The sequence below is a fragment of the Symphodus melops genome, assembly GCF_947650265.1.
Source record: "Symphodus melops genome assembly, chromosome: 21".
In the NCBI taxonomy this organism is placed as follows: Eukaryota; Metazoa; Chordata; class Actinopteri; order Labriformes; family Labridae; genus Symphodus; species Symphodus melops.
Window position 1 is genome coordinate 18,708,997 of NC_136711.1, and position 23,366 is coordinate 18,732,362.

The 23,366-nt window shown below is 43.4% G+C and overlaps 2 protein-coding genes across 13 annotated transcripts in view; one reads left to right on the forward strand and one right to left on the reverse strand.

Annotated features, from left to right (window-relative positions):
• ormdl3 (ORMDL sphingolipid biosynthesis regulator 3) lies at positions 1-22,683 on the reverse strand. Of its 12 annotated transcripts, none has more exons than XM_079334406.1 (6): positions 22,546-22,683; positions 18,544-18,698; positions 13,972-14,035; positions 3,857-4,092; positions 2,365-2,516; positions 1-727 (listed from the first exon to the last, which is right to left on the reverse strand). In XM_079334406.1, exons 4-6 carry the CDS (start codon positions 4,028-4,030, stop codon positions 592-594), a joined length of 462 nt encoding a protein of 153 aa, XP_079190532.1. In that variant the 5' UTR covers positions 4,031-4,092; positions 13,972-14,035; positions 18,544-18,698; positions 22,546-22,683; the 3' UTR covers positions 1-591. The 12 variants fall into 12 exon arrangements, with proteins under 12 accessions (XP_079190532.1, XP_079190536.1, XP_079190538.1 ...); XM_079334410.1 differs by having other exon boundaries at positions 3,857-4,095; XM_079334412.1 differs by lacking the exon at positions 22,546-22,683 and adding an exon at positions 22,143-22,157 and having other exon boundaries at positions 3,857-4,095.
• Positions 13,548-23,366, forward strand: part of wnt3 (wingless-type MMTV integration site family, member 3) — a 20,045-nt gene continuing 10,226 nt past the window's right edge. The window contains exon 1 of the mRNA XM_079334419.1: positions 13,548-13,999. Coding sequence (XP_079190545.1) covers positions 13,920-13,999 — 80 coding nt within the window. The 5' untranslated portion in view covers positions 13,548-13,919. The remainder of the gene's footprint in view (positions 14,000-23,366) is intronic.

Below are 23,366 nucleotides of genomic sequence, written 5' to 3' on the forward strand. Positions count from 1 at the left end.
AAAAAAAAAGGGGTTGCTTAACTTCCCTGCTTTGGCCCCGAGCAGAACAGCGAGGGCTAAAAATAAAACGTTTGTGGTTTGTCGTCTCTCGCGCCTCTGCAGCAGCAGTTCAAAAAGTCCCTCACCACTTCAAAGTCTGTTCCTCTCTCCTCTGACGCTCAAAAAAAAAAGAGCAGAGTAGAAGCTAAATAAATACAGCGCTGTATCATTACACACTAAATCACTTTGTCTGCGGCCTCAGAGTGCCACGTCATCGTGCAGCGACTCCTCTCGACACCTGTCGGATCGAAATCAGACATTATGCTCCCTTAAGAATGCTTTTAAAGTGTCTCCAGAAAAAAAAACCTTGAAGGCAAAGAACCACTGCAGTACACTTTCCCTTTGTCCTCCCTGTAAAGTGTACTGTGTCACTTTCTTGGGGTTTGGTACCATGGCAGTATCCCCCATAGGCTTCATTTAGAGCCGTGCTCAGCAGAGTCGAGAGCCACCGATCCTCGTGAATCTGCAGCCAAACCAGAGGCCCGATACTCTGTGTGCTCTCAGCGAGTCCACGGGGACTGAAGGAAGGAGGCGGTGTCCTCTTCGGCGCCGTCAGTACTTATTAATGCCGAAGATCCTCACACCGTGCAGCTGAGGCAGCTTGGGGATGAGCACAGTGAGCAGAGACACCGTGTTGACCACAAAATGGACCCGGTCGTATTTGGTGTAGAAGCTCGTCAGGATGTACCTGCACAGAAAGAAGACGAGATTTTAATGAGGAGCAGATTTCTTTCTTCAGATGAGTCATTCTGCTAAACAACAAGTGAATAACTCATAACACACACACACGGTGCTAACACCAGAATCAGTGAGACCAAAAGTCCCCCTTTCACCCTCTTTTCCTTTTTTTCTGTCTCGTTGGCCATCGAAGACGTACGAGGGACGAGAGAGGAGGACACGATGCTGCCTTGATTCTGAGTGTTTTCAAAGTGGAGAAGAAGAAACCTCCTGCGCTTCAAGCCGCTTTACAAACGGAGGTCGTTGCTGTCGTAGAAAACCAAAGAAAAAGCTGGACGCAAATTGAATAAAAAGCTGCAAAGATCTAACATCTGACTCTGAAGAAAACGCTGTCTCCCTTTCTTTGGTTTCTGTCTTGAAGACGGTGTCCACTGAATTCTTCTTTGTGTGTAATAAAAGCTGGTGTGTAAGACGTCCTGCTGCACTCTAATGACCTCGTTATAAGACAAATCTCTGTTTAAAAACACAACTTGATGAGATGATTCAATGACCGGGTGAAACTCCAGAGTATTTCGTCGATCATTTTCAGGGTTTCCTCCTGATACTCTCCGGCTGCTCGGCCTGAACGCTCTGCTGTGATTGACCATGTGTTCTGTGCCAAAGGTTGTTTACTTGCTGAGCTATTTACTTTTCATTGGGGACAAAAAAATGATGGGGAAAAAAAAATGATGGGGACAAAAAAATGATGGGGAAAAAAAAAAAAAAAAGGATCGTAAGGAAGAAATACAGCTCTAAAAAGACAGTGTTGCAACATGTTGTCAGCACGTCCATAAGTGGAGAGACACTACAAGCAATAAGAAAGTTTGGATGTGAACAGCATTTTAAGATGCAACAACACAGAAGAAGAGTTGGGACTTGTTTGGAGAGTTCGGACTGCACGTTCTGTTCTTCGCTGAACGAGTGAAGATGTGTTGGAAAAGCATCTTGAGACACTTAAGTAGATGTGTAGCTTTTTCCACACAGAGCGAAGACAACAACCACTTTGTGTCTTTCTCCTGCTTCTGCCTGCGAAAGAAAATTGAAGGAGAGGCTTTTGTGTAAAGAAAAAAAAAACGCACACCTGCAAAACTGCTATCAGCATAATGTTCAGGCTGAGCTGGCAAACCAACCCCAGGGAGCCTGAGAGAGTGCTTCCTGTAAACTCAACTCTGCTGGTTAATCAGCAAAGCAAAGGGCAGGAGAGCCTGCATGGGGTCCTGCTGCAAATGCTAAGCCTCTGAACACTGTGCCAGCTTGACTAATAAGGAAGCAGCAGGGAGGATCATCAATCAACACTCATGGGTGAAAAAAAAATAAAAATCAAATAGAGGTGAAGGAGGAGAAGTTTGATGAAATGAAATCGGCAAAGTGAATTTGGTTGAAAATACGAATCAGTAAAGCGAGCAGGCTGATGAAGGTGACGACAACAGGAAGTCCTTAGAGACTCACAAACATGTTGAAATGGTTTTGGACAGGAAGCCAGTGATGGATCACATCCTTGTTGAAGCACTAGAGAGTCTCTTCCTCCGTCTCCTGCTCTACTCGTTTCTCGGTGTGTATGAATAGCTGTTCCTGCTACACTATTAAAGCTGTCTGAGAAACACTCACAGGACAATGGGCGTGATGGTGAGGAACTTGCGTGAAGCGGTAAACTGCACGCCGTAGTCCATCTGCTCCCAGTGTGTAAGGAGGCGAGCTTTGCCCTGATCTGGGGTCTCAAACGGCGTCCCTTTTACCGTATGAAGTAGGAGGTACATACACTGAAAGAGATGAGAGACACGACGTTAAAAACAAATCAAACATCGCTGTATTAGCTCGGTTAAAAGTGCAGGAAGTGTTTGAATAAGTAGGATGTTAAAGGCTTGAGTTACTCCTAAACCAGCAGCATGCGTTTGTAGAAACACAAGATAAAGAAGCTTTTTTTAAACGAGACCAGCCGTGACTTTAAAAAGTGGAACCAGATTTATACCTCCTGGACTGGAGTGGTTTTGCAAATCAAAGCAGCGCACGTTTCCCCTCGGAGCTCAGACCAGCGTCCCGTCTGAAACTAAAAATTCATCTAAAAATAAAGTTTGGTTCAGGCAGACGTAGTGTTATGGCTGGGCTTGGGACCACCCATTACTGCAACTGGACCACCCAAAAGGACTGAGAGGAAATACAATTTCCATTCATATATTTTGAGACATTAGATAAAATGTAAATATAATCAAGGACTATTTGAGTTAATCTATGATCAGGCTCTGTGTCCAACGAGAGTTTCTTTCTGTGCAGTAAAGGATGGCTGTGCGCTTGGGAGCTCTTGCATGAAGTGCACTTCTGCCCCGTCTCTATGAGAAGTTTCTGTTGGCAGAGTCCTGTGTGACACACGCTGATCTGTTTCTTATTTATGCATGTTTGATATTTCTGAACACGGAAGCAAAGAAGATGAAGGTACAAGACACGCAAGGGCAATATGGAACGCTTTGAAAAGAGCGCAGGTGATGTCAGCAGCTGAAAAGTTCAAAGATTTTCAACTCGAACGCGAATGCTAAGGCGAAGCGCTATGAACAATGGACGCCGCGCCGGCCGGCTGCTGCGAACGCTCCGTCCCTGTGAAAACAACCGGAAAAAGATGCAGGCACTCAGAAATAAAAAAAAAAAACTCTACATTGATTCATGGCTGAAGAGAAAAAAATCCATTTGAGAATTTAGCCAGATGTTTTTATAAAGAGTGACTTTTTTTATCTGCAAAAACAAAATAAAACGGATGTCAATATGTTTTTTTTGTGTGTTTTTTTTATAAAATGAGGACCAGGCTTAGATCATCTGTGTTCAAGATGCTAGAATGACCTCAGCTCTGAGATGACAGGCTGCTGAAATACTACTGGCAACGATTCGGTATAAAGGACCATGACTAAGAGCAGCTCAATAAAACACTCTGACTGTCTTCATGCAGAGATTTGTTCACTTCTGAAACTTTGCTCATTCATCAAATACCGAACCTTTTAACCAGGCTGACCTTTTTACGTGTCCTGAGCTGACCTGACTTTTTTAACCTATCGTGAAGAGAACAGCGGCGAGGCTGGTTGGTAGCGGCGTGTGGAAATGATGCTTCACTGACCAGATTGTGTATGAGGTTGGTGAGGGTCCAGACCACAGGTACGCTGGCGAAGGGAATGCTGAGCAGGATGACGTGCAGCAGGCCGATGCCCAGGATGTAAGAGAGCCACATGCCCCTGCTGTTCATCACACGCGTGTTTGGGTTCACCTCGCTGTGCGCCGTGCCCACGTTCATGATGGCGTTTGGTGCCGCACCTACTCTTTGAACCTCCTGTTTGAACCTGTGTGCCAACCCGTCTGCTGTGAGACACAAACAATCATGGATCATGGTTTTTGTCTTGTGATGATTTCATGTTTACATAACAATCTTCTGATATCTAAAAGAAAAAGGTGCTAAAACAAACTTGGCTTCGGAAACAGGAAGTTAAATAGTTTGCACTTTACAAATATGGAGAAGTTCGTGAGGACATATTTAATCACCGTGGTTACCAAAGGAACAAAACATAATTTAATTTTCCATATCAGTATAAGCGTCATCATTGCATTATATTTCACATCATTTTAGCAGTAAAAGGTGATTCACACAATGCTGACCAGTCATGAGATTTAAAAGCACCTCATGATCAAACTTTAAGCAGCTATTGTTTAGGACTTTGTGCAAAAAAAAAAAAAAAAAAAAACACACACTGGTGATGTTACAAACAAAAATGTGCAAGCCAATCAGAAACAAGAGGGCAATGATTGACCTGAGGGTAAACTAGAATCCAAGAGGGCTCATTTCAAGCAGTGACCTTTAACCTAAAGGAAACTCCACTCTAATTGATTAACGAGAGTGCATCATGCAGCAGGTCATTCCAGCTCCAGCATGCTGTGCTGTAAGTTGTAAGAGGTCTACAATGTTACTGGCTACATTGTGATCTGCATCATAGCTACACACGTCTACACTGTAGCACTAATAAGAGAACAATGCACAACAAACACATCCGCTCTAAGTGAGTGAGTAAATGGTTTTACTCACTGCAGAGAAAAATGGCTTCAACTCCGACCTGTGTTGGTCCGTTATCACAGTTTTGGTCTTGTCGGATGCCTTCATTTATGTAAGTGATCCTCTCAGTGTGGAGCGAGCTAAAAGGTCCAGTCTTTTCGGTATCATCCTTCTCCTCCAAAAACGTGCTGCTGCCGCGTGCCCTGGTGCGCTCGCGGGGCTCACGGTCGACCGAGACCGCGAGCACTTTTTCCTTCGTCTTCCAGACAACAGCTGGTGACAACACGGCACAGTTCATGATGTGACGTCATCGCTATTCGTTACCACGGCTCGGTTCCCTCACTCCTCGCACTTCGCCAGGGTTGGGTGTTCGCGCGTCACGTGACCGAAATTGAGCAATCAGCGTTTAAAGCGTTGACTAAAGGCGGACTACGCCCCCCCCTTTCATCGAAACCCGAAGGAGGCGGGTCCGAGGAAGAGGGCGTGATTGACACTTGGAATTGAGAATGAAAACTTTGAAAACAAGATTGAATTTTCCAAATAGAATAAGATAAAATAATATAAAACCCAAATTCTTCTTGGCAATAGTTGTAAAAAATAATCTTTACTTTCTACATCTCTACTTTCAACTGTGAACGTGGCTTCTAAGCTCTGAAAGTAAAAAAGTTATAACCAGCAAACATGGATGTATTTAATTTGATAAAATATTGTAAGATATTTTTTTACAATAAAGTTTAAAAAAAGCTGAACTAATAGCATAGACGTTAAATGTCTGGGATCAGATTTACGACATGATCACAGACACAATGCAAACTTTCTGACAACCAGTCAGTGGTTAAGGCCCCACTCTCTCTGTCCCTTATTTCCAACTCTATCCACTGTCCTGGCTCTCCAATAGAGGCACAAAAGCCCCAAATGATATCCTAAAAAACACACAATTTACAGCTGAGGCTGATTTTAGTACTTTTACTTTTGCAAGAGGACAAGTAGTGTTCCCATTAGATTATAGAATTCATTCTGAGGGGAACCTGAATGCTTCTGTTTAACATCGTGGCGAGTCATCAAACACTTGTCAAGACATTTCAGGCAAACAAACCTTGATAAATACAATTAGATAACATGCTGATGCAAAGGACAGTTTAGCATCTACCAGTAAGTGTAAAAAACTACATGCATACTGTATTTATAGGGGAAATATAAAAGGATATGCAGCTAGGTTAGATCCATTAGGTTATAGGAAACATAAAGTATAAAGAGTGTGATTTGTGGCTCCTTTCTCACAAGTCATTCCTGACTCTCTCTCCCTGTTTATTTGTGTGAAAGATGGTTCTTCAGATTTTATTTAAATTCACTAAAGTTAGTCTTTTCTTTTTAATTCAGACAGCCAATTGCTCTGATGCCTTGCTGACATATTTATTACCCAAGTACAAAAGGAGGCCCTTCAATACTTATGTACTCAGGGCGAGTGGAGACCTTGCTGGCGGCAATGAAAAAATCCTGACAAGACTGATACTCCTGTCCCGAAATCAAAGATCAACAGTGTCATATTTTAGCTCCCAAGATGAGCCTTAATGCTAATTTAGTCCCACACTAGCCTGAGGCCAAATGAGGTGAGCAGTGCTCTACTTGCATGCCATGTTACGTGACACCCACTGTTTCTGTCGTACCCCTGTGATCAGTGTCAGGGAACAGGTTTGGCCCACTGACAGTGGGACTCTCATGTGTTCGTAGCCCTGGGTGCTACGGCTGTGTTCGCTGTGTAAACCTAGAGCTCTGTTCAGAGGTGAACTAAAGATGACAGAGCTGTGAGATCACTGCTGGAGATGGAACAATGGCCACATATTTGACATTGATAATACAAACCTAAGGAGAAGGAGGGGTGGGGGGGTTATGACAGATACAGATGAGAACAAGAAGACGTCATCTGTACACACGGCATCTAGAGACACACATCTGAAATAGAGACCATGCATCCATTCCTTTCACTTCTCTGAGGTCGGGCAACAACAGGTGAAGTTAACCGAGACTCCCCCATAACTCCGCCTCGGGGATTCCAATACGTTCTATAGCCAGATAGGAACTGGGTCTCCTCCCAGTTGGGCATACCTGGAAACCCTTCATGAGGAAGCCACCAGGAGTCGCAAAGGAGCAGCCGCTCTATTCCAAGCTCCCTGTAAATGTCCAGCCTCCTGACGCTAACTTTAAAGTTTTGAGGTCCCCAAATCAGAAACCCTGCTGCAACCAGCTGCATCTTGACTTCACGTCCAAAAAGAATGAATAACAGAGTCGGTAAACAAGAGGCAACCTTTATGTAAAGGTGACGCCGGGAACATGTCTGACTTTGTCCTCAGGACTCGGCGAAAGCTCTCCTTTTGGTCACGCAGGTCCACAGGGTGTTTCGTAGAACGTCCAGCATGCTCAGTAAGTCCACGACCCCACGAGGGCCGTCGTCGTAGGCCTTCTCGAAGTCCTCAAAACACATGTAGACTTGTAGACCGCCTCTGAAGCCCAGCGAGAGTAAAGAGCTGCTCCACAGCCAGGAAGGAATCCAAAATGTTCCCTCTTTATCCGAGGTTCAACACTCGGTCAGAGCCTCCTTTTCCAGACACCTAGAGTTTTTAATTTTCCCCAGGAGGCTGAGTCGTGCGATACCTCACTAACTGGAGCACACCCGAAGGTCCCATTAAAAAAAAAAAAAAAATGGGAACCACCACCTGGGTCTGCAACTCCACAAGCACTATCCTAAACTGAGCAACGCTGAAGTTGTATTGGCTGAAATAAAGAGTACCGACACATTTTCAGTACTTTCAGTCTGTAAGTGAATGTGGTAATGATTGTTTTGAGATCAAAAGTCTTGTAATAACATAATCAATAAAAAGAATACCTACTGTATCACCACTAAAAACTGGTCACAATTTTAAACTAATTTTTAAGTAAAATATCAAATGAGATGTTTTTGAATGTTTAATTCATATCATAATTTTCTTTTTTTCAAAAAGTCCTTTTTACGTTCTGTTCATCAAAATGTGCATTCCAGTAGGACTTTGCCATCTTGCCAATAGGACGTCTTGATGGTGTGATTCTGTTAACAGGACGTCTTATCAAAATAAAAGCCCTTACCGAAAAGGTGCATTTTATTTTGTATTTTGCTCTAGAATCAGTGTCTCTGCAAAACTTAGTACCTTAAACTGTTATTAACAAAAAAGCTTTTCCTCTTTAAGGAATAACTTGGGAATTAATTACCATCTTACATGTTTTAGCTATTATGCAAATTGTTGAATTATTTTCATCTCATAATGAAATATTTTTTTCTTAGTTTTTTCTACAAATTAAAAGTGTAAGGTTTACTGCTAAAAGATAAATGTTACATAATTACAGTTGACACATTCGGCTCTTGTTCAAAGAGGAAAAGATTTTCTGCCCTTCCATTTGTTTTTAATCAGAAACAAACACAAGATTGGAAAACTAATTATTTTACAATTATTGAAACACATTTTTTTTTTTAAATTGAAAATTAAATCCCCCTGAATCATCTGATTTCTTGAGTCGCAGCTTTACGTCCACATACCCATCCTGTATACTGTTTCTATGTGACAATCAGCAGCCTCTGATTGTGTGCAACCAGCAGATGTCACCATCAACACACCTTGTGCTGCTCAGCACCACCTCACGAGTCTGCGCTGTGATGCACCTTCAGCTGACAAACATCAACACAAACATCAAGTCCACAGGTGTGACACTTCATCAAAGGCCCCTCTCAGTTTGTACCAGCTGCAGCTAATCAATATCAGACGCACCTACATATTAATATTATATGAACTCCACATAATAGCTGAGGTCAAAGGGTTCTTTGTGCAGTGTATACAAGTAGAATATAATGAGATCATTTTGCATGCAGAGTAAAGTTATCAGACGGTAAACCTCCAGCCAACGCCAACGTTGGTTTTGAGAAGTTTTGGTTCATCTTTAAGGTCATTTTGGAGGCTGCAGTGATTGGTAATGTTGCTTGTTTGTATCAATGCTGGTTAGCCTTTCCATTAATAATGGTTTGTCACAGATTATTTAGGATACTTCTGCGTGTAAGGACCGACATGAATGTGAAGCAATAAACGGGATTTGTTCAAATGCAACAATGATGATCATTTAAAAAAAAAAAAAAACATGAAAATTGTTCCCCACCTGTCTCAAAGGTGAGTCATCTGATAACTTTTGCAAAAAAAAACAAAAAAAAAACATGAATGGCGATATGGTTCAGCGTTTTAAAGGTCAATCGCACTGGGGCTTGTACGAGCCGTCGACGGGCAGGATGTGACAGGAATGACACACAGCAGAGGTGGACTTGTGACCGAGGCCGGCTTGGATGATATCCTCGCTGGAAAAGGCTGACGCAGGGAGTCCATTATTGCCCCTGGAGGAAGCTGAGGATTAGAACACCAAAGAATTTCAATAAAAGAAGTGTCTGTTTGGGGGTCGGGGAGGGGCAGGAGGATGGTGGTGGTGGGGTGGGAGGGTTCCCCTCATTGTCCCAACGGTGATTGAGAGCAAGAGGAGGGGAGTGGGATGGCATTGTGTTTGCAGCTCCTCTGAAGAAGGTGGTTATTAGGGGGGATGGCTAAGGAGGGGTGAGGGATGGGGAGGCTGTTGACTCTTCATCTTGTGTGAACAAAGTCTCTGGCACTGAGCCCTCTTCTGTCCCTCTGTCCTAGACTCCCTTGTTTACGAGTGCCATGAATTCTGTCCCTCTCGGCGGGGACCCCCACCAACTCCAACCTGCGCCGCGGCACATTGTGGGGCTTAAGTGCCCTTTAATTAGGCCGCCTCAGTGTCCGGCTGAAGACCGCTGAGGGTTTAGGCTCTTCCCTGTGGGACCTTGCTGAGCGGCTCACACACAGTCCAATGGATGAAGTGTTTGCTGCTCTAATGAAAAAGGTTTATTTGAGGGAAGAGTTCTTGTCGTCTTTGTTCACAGTCTTAAAAGAGGCCTGACAAAGGCGCTGATATTATATTTAACACCCACCCATTTCCAGGACACATTAGCGGGGACTTGGGAGTTGGATGCAGCAGCAGAGCCTCAGCCATCAGGATGCATTATGACTTCCAAAATTCCCCAGACAAACCATGACAGTGAACACAAATCACTTCCTGCAGAGACAGAACACATGCTCCCCAGGACTTTGTCATCTTTATCTGCTATTAATTAATCCGAAAATGAGTTCTTAGAGGGAAGCAAGAAGAAAACAGGGCTTATTTTTTGGACGTGAAAGAAACCTAAAACGTAATCTTGGAGTTTGTCAAAAAATTGTGAACACCCAGAGCACATGTACGCAGACATAAACACAATCATAACTTTGCTTTTGCACTTGAGATATTTCAATGAAAGGACAGCAGAATGTTTTAGGGTGGCATTGGGAATGAGCTGAGCTGCTTTGGGCAAAATGAGTAATTTCTGGATGTCCCATTGTGCGAGGGGCTTACAGGGTGAGAGCTCTGAAAGGAAGAGCAAAAGGACGGATATAAACACGGGAGCAAGTGAGATAAATTGAAAGATGGAAGGAATGAGAGACGGCGAAATGCTGAAAAGAAGTTTGTGAAGGGAGCGGGGCGGGATTGGGCGTGTTCAGAAACTTTTTCGCTACAGCCCAGTGTGTGTAGATACCCTCCTAATCCTGGTTTTATTGGCTGCCTGTGTCCAGCCATGCTGGTCGGATTGAGTAGGGAGGGTAGAGAGGTGGGGTGGGGGGGGGTGGGGGGGCAACACATGTCCCCCTTTGTGGTAATACGCTGATTAGGCCTGAGAATGAGCCGGACCTGGTTACGGCCTTTCTCAGGTCACCGTAGAAACGGGCCCAGTAGGGGACCTCTGTGTGTGCCTCCCCCTCTTGTGCACCTACTGATGCAGACACGCAAGACCCAGGCCTTCCACTGCAGCCGCGTCGAACAAAACACCACCACTCGAAAACAGCAGCATGAGATCAGGCTCCAAACGTTACCAACCTCGAGAGCTGCTACCTTTCCCAGACAGTTCGATATGCACTCACGGCCTTAACCTGGGAAAAACGTGGTTTCAATGTTGTTCATATGCAAACCGCAGACTGATTCCTCCGCCTGCGCTCATAAATTCGAACCCTGTCACATTTCCCCCCCCCAATCCATCGCTGGCCCCCCGACGCACCGTCTATCGCTCCTACAGAGCAACCGTCATCCAAATCCCGGAGCTGAGCTCGGCACATTTCTGACGATGCCGTAACACGCGACAATGTTGGTGATTGAAAACAGACCTGCCTCATTGTCAGCACCGCGGTGACATACCGCAGCTTGAGTGGAGGCATTGAGAAGTCATCTTCATCGGAGGAATGGAGAAGACTCCCCACCACGACTTGCTGGAGAGCAAGCCTCATAGAAGTTTCACAAAGACATCTATCAATTATTGTCACATTTAGAGACTCCGGGAACCCCCCCCCCCCCTCTCTCTCTCCTCTCAAACAGGGCGGTAGGTCGAGTGCTGCTCAGTCACTGCTTGTTTCCCCATCTTCTTTGTTATGGAGGAATTAAACAGAAGGGGTGGGTGAAGGGGGCACTCCACTGCTGACCTCCAGACTGTGGTCAGTGAGCTCTCTCCCCACAGTGGGCACTCGGCCTCTTCTCTGCAGAGTGCACGCTCCCAGCCCCTGCTGAGCGACCTTCCAGCCCCTTCAGTCCTGCAGGCTCCCTTCATGCCCCGGAGGTGTTCGCTCCTCACATCAGAGGGAACGACAACCGGGATCCTTTGCTTGTGTAAACACTTCGACATCAATGAAAGTCGAACAACGTCGACAATATTGGTAAGAAAGACGGTGAAATGTGATAAAACACTAAACTACAAAGTCAAAACTTTAAGTTCTTGCTCGAGTAGTGTTGAAGAAGAAGTAATGAAACATATATTAAAGAGGAAACAAACTTTGGGTGTTGAAACTTTCTTACTGACGTCTTCCTCGCTGTTCAAAGTTTAATTTCTGTTGATTTTCGCTGACGTTTCAGTTCGACTTGCAACCGACAAAGACTTTTTCAAATTCTACACGTTTTAATAAACATTTAAATCTGTTTTGGAGACGAGGAGACGGTAGATAACACATCGAAAAATCAACACCTCACTCGACCTCGATAAAAAATGATCGAGCGGACACCGTTAGCAGCAGCTCAGCTCACAAGACGACTGTAATGCATCTTTAACACTAACGATGATCAACAGTTTCACCCCGTGTCTGAACATTGACAGGGTACTGAAATGATTTGAATGCTAAATACGCTAATAATCAAAATAGAAAACATGACATTGTTTGCTCTCGTTCGCCCAGCTCTAGTATTTGTTAAATATGAATCTCAAAAAGGCAACTGAGATCATTTCATTCATTTCTGTGATGCTACAATATTAAATCAAAATGGAATCAATAAAACATGTCTTACTGTGTCACTGAACCTATTATGACCTTTTTTATTCTTGGAAACACGTCTCTGAAAAGCTGGCTTCCATATGGCTGCAGACACTTAAATCTGTTGTGAAATCTATCCCATCTGGTCTAATGACTCCTACTTGTACTTTTAATGAGTATTAACTCGCATTCAAAATGGGAGGTTTTGTTCGTTTTGGTTTTGGGTTTTTTTTCCTCAAGAAAAATCTTCAAACCTTGTAGGATACATTTTAATTCTCCCCCCGAAAAATCAGAAAACAAAATCGTTGAACTGACTTATTTTACATCTTTCATGAAAGCATCAGCCATTTTGGGGAACGGGGCAGAAATCTAACGGGCAAAACCGAGTCCTGGCGTTTTCATTTATTCATCCTCTTGAGCAGCGCTTGCGTGTTTGCGGCGATTAGCGACTGATAAGCCTTTTGAGTCAGAACTTCTCAAAGAGATTGCCATCATTACAACGAACTCTGTTTGATCTCCGCCTGGTGTCCTGTTTGTATTCGCCCCGATCAGTTTCCTTGTGTGTGAATCAAATGCATGGTTACTTCAGGCTAAGTCCAGCGCTAAGTGTCCCCACCCTCCTCCTTCACTCTCTATCTCTCTCTGTCCTCCCCCTGCTCCCCCTTGTCCCACTGCTGCTCGCCCCACAGCCCCATCAGAATGACAATAGTATTGATGTAAAATGTGTCGCCTTTGGGCCGCTCAAGCATATAACCCCTGCATGCCTGGCCAAGCCACCGCTGCAGTTTATGGCTTTATTGTGTCCCCTTTTATGTCCTCCCCTGTTGGGGTGGGCGGACAACAATTTAGAAAATTCACTGTAAATGTCCTCGTGAGTTGGATTGGAGATTTTTGCGTGGGTCGACGTATGCGCGAGTGCAGTGTATCCGGATCAATTAGTCAGGGCGCATCCCCTTAAAAAACAAAAAAAAAAAAATCAATGTGTCAGCGGCGTGTGTGAACCCGTAGGCTTCTGCAGAGGAGCCGGCCTTCATCCTTTCAACTACCTGCAGCCACTTTGGGGAGTTTTTTCGATGATCACGGATGAAACAAGTTGAGTAACAACTCTACTCTACCTTCTTCGCGTGTCCCTCCCTCTCTCACTTCCCTCCCTCCCTCTTTTCACTCTTTCCTTTCTTTTCCACATTACCAGGGGGTGGCGTGTGATTGACAGATGGGAACGAATAATAATTTTTTTTTTTTTTTTCGTAACCTAAGGCCATCTCCTGTGATTGGCTTGCCAGCTGACATCTCTAAACCTCACCCCCCCCCCCCCCCCCCCCCCCTCCTTCCCCTTTGCTCTCCTCACCCCCCTCCCCTTTAATATTGGGCCTGTGGATGAGGCATCCTGAGGGGAAAAAAAAGTAGAGAGAGAGAGGCAAAAGATATCTACCTTAGGGAAGAACCTCAGAGAGAGGGAGGGAAGAAGAGGACGGGTAGGAGCGTGTGTGCATGTGTGTAAGAGACACTTATTCTCTTAACTACTAGGAGACAGACACACTTTCCTGGCCCGACTCTAAGAAGGGGGGAAAACAGGAGGAAGATTTTTTTTTTTTCAATATCAATTTTAATCTTCCTAATCAAGCGGCTCCTAGGCTCCTCTTCCTGGAAACTCTTTTTCATCGCCTGCTGGGAGTTCTACATGTATTGATCCATTTAAAACCTCTCGCACACTTTACAAGACTTACCTCATGGATTTGTATCTGATTGGATATTTGATGTGTGTGTGGTTGTCCAACTCACGGGTGCTTGGAGGCTATCCCATCTGGTGGTGAGTACAAAATCCAGCAGTTTCAGCATCAGAACCCTATAGAGGCAAAAACAGAGAAAGAGCCTTTTTTCGGTCAAATGATGATTTCTGAGAGGGCAGAATGTGCACTTTCAGTTGACTGCGTGGAAAAATGTTCTCCGGCCCCGTCCAAAGAATCTTAACCTCAAATACTAGTGTAACGGAAAAGGCTCGCCGTTCTTTTCCCCTGCACACTCAGGTCCATTTATCATATTGGAGTATGTTGTGACGTGAAAAAGGGGTAAAATTTAAGTTAAAAAAAAAAAAAACATGCAGTGGTGAAGAACATGGAGTTCTTTATTGAATTAAAGGGGGAATACAGGAGCGAGAGGGAACTGTTGACAGCACCGTCAGGCATTTAAACAAAAAAACAAAAAAAAAGAGTCAGTCAGTTCATCATTGAAGAAACTGTGAATGTCGCTCTAAGAAAATGACACTTCACGATACCCATAAAAAAGTCTGAGCACTTTTTTTTCTTTTTTTTTCCTGAAGCATAATCAATTCTCTTCTTGAATACAGCCAAATCATTTCAAGAGCATCTTAGGAAGTCCAACGATCCTGACTTATGAGATCAGCGTCATCTTGTTTTAAATGCTATTGTGTGCCAGTGTTCAACATTCAGGCCGCCGGCCATCAAAACAAGCCGTGAATTGAATCTGAAATGTTGTGGCTCTTCTTTTCTTTCTTTTGTTTTTGTTTGTATGACTTGACATGCACTGAAGGCTAAATCATTGCCACTTGCAAAGTTGCGCACAATTTACAAAGATGACAAATTTTGTGGTCTTCCATGTGGTATCAGCTGTTATTAATTTAATCTGCTGGTTTTGCTGCAAAACACTTAAGCATATCATTTTGCTTTTGTACACACCGTGCACCCCCTCCACCACGGATTTGTCAGGAGACAATACGTTTAGGTGCCGCGGGGTTTTTAGTCTTTGCTAAATTATCCCAGATCTCTTTTGGCATCAGCAAGTGAAATTTAGAGGTCTGTCTCATTACAAATTCAGCTACATGCAGCTGACCTCATGGCTCCTGCTCCTCTTTTGTAACATAAAGCTTTATATCGGAGATATCGGCGTAGGCGTATGACAAAGCTCTTTTGGCTCCTGACACAATACTTGTCAGCGCTACTGCACTTTTAGTAGCCCAACTAGCATGTGGTCCCACCGTGGTGCTGTCCAAACCGCTAGCATCTTCTGGTTTCATTTACAGAGCGGGCGGCTGCCAAGCACACAGGCCACAGGGCTGAAGTGTTAATAGCAAAGAGGACTTTACACTCACTCCTGGCTTCAGCAGGACCCATCAGACAAACAGCGACAAAGAGCCTGGGACTCTCTCTCTCTCTCTCTCGCCCTCTGTGAGAATTACCTGCAGCTGTTCTGTTCAAGCAGCTTACATGACACTGGTGTAATGTTCGAAGCCTAACAATGCACTCCACCTTTGATTTGGCTAACAAATTTGGAAGTGTAGGCAGGGTGAGGGGTGACTGGGAGGAGGAGGAGGAGGAGGAGGAAGGGGGGAGGGGGGGGGGGGGGGGGAGATGAAACGCCAAGCCGTATAGCTCCAGGTGACTGGGCAGGTGCTGAGGAATGGATGTCAAACAGCGCTGTCACGGGGCATCAGCCCGCGGTGTCCAACACGTCCAAAAAGCGAGACAAAATGAGGTGGTGCGTCAAACGGGAGGGTGCCGAGTTTCAGCGAAGGGCCCAGGCAGGCTGCTCTCAACTTCTGTCTCAGGGGCGATGACTCGGCCATAAATTCTCCAGCCAAGGTGGGACGGGTTGGAGGGAAGAGGACTCTTGACTGCTTTATGCCTGGCAGCCTCGCTTTTACAAGACGGGGTGTTGAAAACAAAACAGAGCATAAATAACTCAAGTAATATGCACATATGCATGGATGAGGATGAAGGTGTAGTAGAAAGAAAAGGCATACCAAGCTAAGTGGCAGGGTTTAGAGAGAGGCGAGACGGAGTCGTGAATTGCCCTTCTTGAAATGCAAGAATGTTTGGGAAACGATTGTTTTGTTGAAAATAAAGATTTGAGGGAATTCCTTGACAGCTTGAAGCTACGCTGTGGTCACGAATAATCCACAGGTCCCAAAACATCCCTGCCCAATTATCTGTCAACGCCATCCTTTCTGTGTGTGGCGAGACAAACGAAAGAGGATCCGTTGTTAAGACTTTTTTTTTTTTTTGCCGTGTTTTTGTTCCGCTGTGTTTCTAAAAATTGAGCAACATCAACGAATATCACTGAATATTCGTGATCATGAAGAGACCCGGCTCGTTTGATACATTAAGCCCGTGTGGTTTTATCGCAGCTATTTTCAGAGCAGCTTTAAGCAACTCTGTCAGCCGGCTGAGATTTTAATGTTGCTTGTGTAAACAGCGCTGGTAGTAAGAGAATGATGACAGTCACTTTCATCGAGGAATTACCTTCAGCTGAATTTACTCCAACGCCAGCCATCACGCATTAGCGGCCATTATCGGTTTAACTCGCACTACAAAGCAAAACGTTTTGGGGTTTTTTTTCTTTTCAAATCCGATAACTGTTGTTCTCTTCATCCCCAGTTATCATCACAGCGTTGGAGAGAAGAGACGCTGAACACCTGATTTACAATTCTCTTAGTGCTCGCTGTAATTTCATGTCATGCAACCTCAGCTGAATTCTGCTTTGCACACACAAATGTGGATTTAAACTGGAAACCGTCGGGAAGTCTGGAGAGAGACTGAGACAGAGAAAAGGAAACCTTTGCATTGAAAGTTGTTATTAACTATTTTTTTGGGGGGAAAAAAAGTCAGCACCTTAAAAAGCTTTAAATAACATCAAACATCAGCCAATAGATTTTAAATCACCCAAATTGGGTTGAGTAAAAACTCAAACGAGCAGCTGAATAACAATCTCAAAGACATGATTTCACGTAGAACGAAAACCAATTAAAGAAACTTCCTGACTTAATATGCAACATTGAGTTTGAAGCACTACTTGTGAGAGTTTTGGGGACCACCGGCTCATTCATCAGCACACCTCACCAAGGCCATATCTGGGCTTACCACAGTTCAGAAATTTCCAGTTCAACCTGAGCGGCTTAAACGGGGCTCTAGAGTCCATCTCTGGGTCTCAGGAATGTCATTATCTGACTGTGACCCCCCCCCCCCCCCCCCACCCCCCCTCCAATCTTCAACCCCAAAACCCCTACCACTGGCAAAGGGCTCACTTAAATGACTCTTACTGCGGGAAAATCCTCTGCCTGCCGTCTTGTGTGAAAAGATCAAGGATGTTTGGGTATTATTCTCCACACTGCAGCCGACGGTAGAGAAAAGAGCAGGAAAGTCCAGAAGAATGTCATTCATAAGAAACTTCGGGGTTCCATTATGAATGGCTGAGGGCCGCCGTAGGGCCAGGGTCAAAGGCAATTTTGGGCTAAAGCCTGAGAGAAATGTCCCGACAGAGTCACATCCACAGAGAGCAGAGAGCACGGAGGGATTTCACATCCCTAAAAAAACCTGGTTGAATATGTTTAAAGTTACGAAGAGCATCGTCCGTGTTCTGACTTTGCTAAAGGAGCGGATCGAACGACACTTTGGTTTGTTTAAACGTCTTATGACTGAAATACATTTCAATGCATTTGTATATTCGGATTCTAAACAAGGTGCATCATTTCACACTGCAGCTTAGATGTATTCATGTAATAAATTATACAGACGTATTTTTCATGACCTCATAAAGGGACGGCGTCGTCTTCATCTTTAAACAGCCACCAAACCTTCTGAACAGGACTCAGCTCGACGTCATGTTCACAGGTGATGTAATGTGTTAAGTTGTATTAACCTCGTCATCGGTCAGCCTGTTTGTGTATTCACCACGTGTTACGTAAAAGCTACAAAATGAAGTTTAGCTAACATGGACTGGTCACATATTTCCTTCCTCACTCTGAGATGTTTCTTGCATTTCTCCGAAGATATTCCACTTATCGATACTGGCGTTAACGTGGCCAAATGATTGATTTCTTTGATCCGATTTGTTTCCCGTCCTCTTTGTTTTGGGACTATTTGATGCATTCCTTGTATTCATAATATCTCAACACAAGTCAAACTGCATAAATGAAGCAAATAAATACCAACTTTTTTTTTTTGTTTTTAAAAAAACCAGTCTATCACGCTGTCCAACGTACCAGTCTTTAACTGGACTTGTACCATCCGTACATCAGACGCATTACTTCACACCAGAAGAAGAGCCACAAGCGTGTGGGATGACATTACAAGCCAAATCCAAGCGAGGTGAGCGGTTCAAAGGAGAGTGGTATTTCAAAGCAGCGAAGGCGAGTCCTAATCTTCACCAACCATCAAAGGACAAGCAATGTGCTGTTGTAGGAAATGACAAAGTCCCCCCAGTGCTCAGCTATTAGCTGCACTAAAACACAGGCCAGGACAGTTCCTCAAAGGGAAAACTGCAAACGGCCGGGGGCAAACGGATCGTTAGGGGACACGTGTGGACGCACAAACGCACAATATTTAAAGTCTTCATTACCTCACTCATTTCACCTGCGTGGTTTGTGGCAGAGGTTGTTTATTAGCAGAAAGCTGCTTCTCTGGCACACGGGGTCAGTGACTAAGACGTACGGATCGCACCTGTGCAACCTGCGGTCAGTCAGAGCCCTCGGGGTGCCGACCAGGTCAGGAGAACTGCAGAGAGAGTCAGTGTGGGAAGATAGAGCAGAATGTCATAGAGCAGCGGGGAAGGACAAATGTTGAGGGGGGAAAAAAACTACTATCATTGGATCGAACAACTAACGCAGAACTGCATTAAGAGAGTCTGAAAAGGTAATAATGTTACCTCTGGACATAATTCAGCTCCTTGTGGAAAACTGAAACAACATTGTGAGCAGCAGGTTCGCTCAGTTTTGGTTTAAAACCATTTCAAAAGGTCATTTTTATTAAAGCAACAGTGGTCGCTAAAAAAAAAAAAGAACATTTAGGTTGTGTAAGAAAAAAAAGGTTGTATAAGATTTGAAAAAAAAAAGTATACAATTTTATTTAAAATCTCAAAAAAATAAAAAAAAAATGATTCTGAGCCTTGACGTTAAATGCCTGCAGAGTGCTGGATTTTTTTTTGTCGGGTAGAAAAGAGGAGAGAGAGAAAAACAGGCACGTCGGCTGATGTGATATAAATCAGGACAGATTGTACTGACCAGGTAAATTAACTAGTGTTGTCTATGGATGAAATGTTTGCAGCTTTATCAATCAGGATCATTCAGAAACAATTGAGTTTTACATCGCACTTTTTTTTTTTAAAGGTTTTGTGAAATCAACCAAGCACGATTAAGTCAACAGCAATTCAATATTAATAACTTTCAAGACGCTGCGTGGTGTTTGAGATATCCGCAAATAAATTCCAGACGGACTCCAGACAATGCGTTGCGAGTTATGATTTGCATAGGATGCATTACAGGTGACAATTCAAGCAGCGGAGCCAACAAGCTGCCCCTAATGAGCAGAGGCGGGGGGAACAATGCGCTGTTTGAGTTGTGGTTCATTCACACACTCTCTCAAGACTCTCTTTTCAAACAGGCTCTGTCCTTTCAAGCCAGCAGCCCAGACTCTGTTGTGTCCACCTACAAACAGGCCGAGGCACCAAGCTCGCAGTCTGACATGCATTTGTCAGTGCCTTGTACTCTCTTGTGTGCATTCACTTCCTGACAGGCAGGTTCACAAGTTTACACCCTGTTCAGTTTCCCCTCTTCACGTCTGCGTACATGTGACTGCAGGGGCTTCTTGTCCCAACTCCACACACTCTTCTGCAAGTCTGCAGAGAGGCGAGAAGGAGGGGAGGAAGAGTGAGAAAGTAGGAACAGGTTGGAACATTTTTTTAAGGGGGTCCTGTCTTTTTTTATCTGATCAGCCAGGAGCTGTTGGACTACAAATCAAAAGTGTGCCAAAGAAAAAGAGAAGACAACAAAACGCAGACAGGAGCTTTTTGCATTCCACCCTCCACCAGGAAAAGTCCCATCCTCAGGCAAAGCCGGCAACTTTCCATGGCCCACTTACTCTCTTTTGAGTGTCTTTATCTCTCTGCAGACTCTGTTGAGGGATTGCGGGATTTAGACTTGAAATCGTGATGGCAATGTTTTCAATGTACGTCTCTGACTGCTCTGCCAGGGCCTCATTCAGCAACATGATGCCCTCCAGGCATATCTGACAAGTTGAGCTGCGGCGTCAACATATAGCAGTAAATTAGAGGTAGATTAGAGTTTAATGCAAACAGTATTCCCCTAGTTTGTTGCTGCAGAGGAGTTTTCAGGAGCATGACTCTCACTGAGGAAGTGACAGAACACACTTGGGTGTCAGTGCTTCAGGCACAACCTACCCCAGCATAAGATAACACTCATTTCACTTTAATGAAATAAGTTAACTTGTACAGACACGGCAGAGAACACTGTCAATAATCACTACAGCAAACATCAAATCTGAGGGGCAGAATCATATCTGTTTGTAAAGGCTCAATCCTTTCAAAGGCCTTGCTGACTTTATTTAGCAGTTTGTTTTAAGTAATAATCTCAAATCAAGTTTTGTTTAAATAATCGTTGCCAAATGAGGTTAAAAAAACCGATACTGCGTCTGCTTTTGAAGGATTATAAAGTGGGTGTTGTAGGCAAAAACTCCCAGGAAAAACAGACCCATCTCACTCGTGTTTGAAAGTGTTTTCCTTGTTCGTTTCAGTGTTCCAGGTAACAGACAGTTACTACGGCTGAAAAGAAAAGAAGAGAAAAGACTGGCGGCAACAGAGGGGGAAAAAAACTCCCCAAATAAGAAGAACTGATATTTCATGCTATGACCACAAAAATCCTTCAGAGTCATTTAAAAAATATAGAGGGGTATTGGTTCATTTAGCAGGATTGCAGGATGTCTTGAATCCCTGATATAAACACATGTAGGGGAATATGTCATTTTCTTGTGTCACCACAACGTTTTCTTATACAACAATCCAGCAAATGTAACTGAGTGTAACAGGTGAGCAAATGGTGGGCAGCACTGCGTCATATTATTTCTAATAAACTGAACAGAGAAGCTTTTAAAGTAACGTTGCATGATCCAACCAATGCTTAAGAATCAGCACAGAAAAGCTCTGTTTTCATATCGCACTTTCACTTATTCTGCAGCACCTTCCTCCACATTCTTCATGCAGTGACCTTCCCCCCTCAAAACCAGCTTAGAAAAGCCCATGTTTGTTGGGTTTTTATTTTTAAAAAGACTCTTTCACTAGCACTACCAAGACGTAAAAGGTTTAATGAGTGATAATGAGAGAAAATCTGAACTGAAAATACGTGGTAAATTACTCACTGAGAAATTGTTCTAACCTGAAATCATCAAAGTACATCTCTAATTGAGGCCCTTCCCAAAGTCAGCACAGCAGAATACATCATCAGCCTCCTGTTCACCTGAGAAGCACCAACCTGGAGAGTTTTCCAGCTTGCAATGAAACAGAAATGATTCTTAAATCATAATATGGATTTCAGCAAGTCCTGCAACGAGGCTGCAAGTCCATTTACACTTTAATAATGTTTGCACAGAGAGGCTCATGAAGCGTCATACTTCATACCCAAGTATGATAACCTTATTGGAAGTAGGAACTTACAAGTCGCAACACAACCTTGAACTTCAATCTACTTTCACACATACATGCTACTTTCCCTGAGCCTTTGAGCAGTGCTTAGGGATTGATGCACACGGGGATGTATTATGACAGGATCTCTACTTCCCTATTGTATACAATTGGCATTGGTTTAATTATGCAAATTGTAATTATATACAATAAGGAAGTAAAGAGATTCTAGAGATTGTGTTTCTTTTATCAATTAAAAGTTTATAATTACAGCTAAAACCAGTGGTTGAGACTTAAACATAGGTCTACTGTGCTTCAGTCTTGTTTAACAAACACTAACTTAACTCTAAATGTTCATGTAAAGAGCACTCGTAGACCACTATTAAGAAATAAACAGTTAACACGCCTATACAATATTCAACACAGTGTAAAATGCAGGAATTGTATTGTAGTAATTGGACTTTGTTGTATTGCCAGTTATACTGTTGCTGAACACGTCACCCTTTCTTTAAAACCAGGAAAAATACCTTTAAGTCGTTTGTTTCTGTATCCGAACAAAAAGCAGCTCTGGTTCATGTTTACAAGAAGTGAGGAGGAGCGAATGCACGTGCGTTCGAGTTAATTAAGTGCCTTCGAGAGCACGGTGGGAAGTAACCATAGCAACAACATGGAGCGCATTTTCACGTTTGTACAAGCTAAAGCTGTAAAAACAATACACTGTTAGCAAGAGAACGTTTTGTAAAACGAAACTAAAGACAAGGAAAACTTATTACCCAGCTGAAATGTCGGGAACACAATTATCCATCATACTTTATGAACCTCAGCTAGCTAAACACGGCGGCTATAGCTCTGACTCCGCATTTCCTAACATAAGATTATGACGCTCAAATTTCAATCAATTTGATAAAAAAAACGTTTGAGAAAACTCACTTCTGCCTTGAGAACATCTCCACACTATTAAATATTCTTCTTCGGTTTTCCAAATAGAACAAAAAGTACTTAATTTGCTGCATAATATGACGTGATAAGATCATAATATGACGTAATGAGCGCGTTCTAAACAAAGGTGACAGCTGGTAGTGATGTATTGCCTTTTTTCCCATTAATTAATTCATTTATTTATTTAATTATACAATTATATGAAAGAACAAAAAAGATACATGTACCTGATAAGAAAATCATAATGTTTGATTGCCAGGGGGTAAAGGTAAGGAGTGTAAAGGATTAGCAATAAATAAATTTAAAAAAAGGGCACCATTTCTTTACCCAGAGCAACTTTTATTGTTCTGCACATGAAGTTTGTTAAATCTTAAATGATTAGGCTTTATTCACCATTGTAGCTTAAATTGGGAGTGCTTTCGTTTCATGTGCATCTAGACATCAGGGGTATGCATGCACAATGAAGGCCAATTTCAGAATCGAAATCAATGGAGCGTTCGTTTTCCCGATATATACTTGTTTATTGCATTGTTCGTTGAGAAACATAAGCAACTTTAAGTTAAATTTATAAGATTTTTTTTTGTAGTTGCATCCAATATGAGCAGGCACCTGAATAAACCTGTTTTGCACTTAGATCAAGGCTCTGGTCATGAACTTCAAACTGTTTCTGTAGGTCATCAGGCTAAAGGCAGTGAGGTCAGGTGTCATGTGTTCAACAGGTTCAGAGGGTCACCTGGTGCTTTTTGTGCCTCTGGACATAGGAGGCTGTCACACAAAGAAAGCTCATCTGTGTGAAGACATGTGCTTCACAC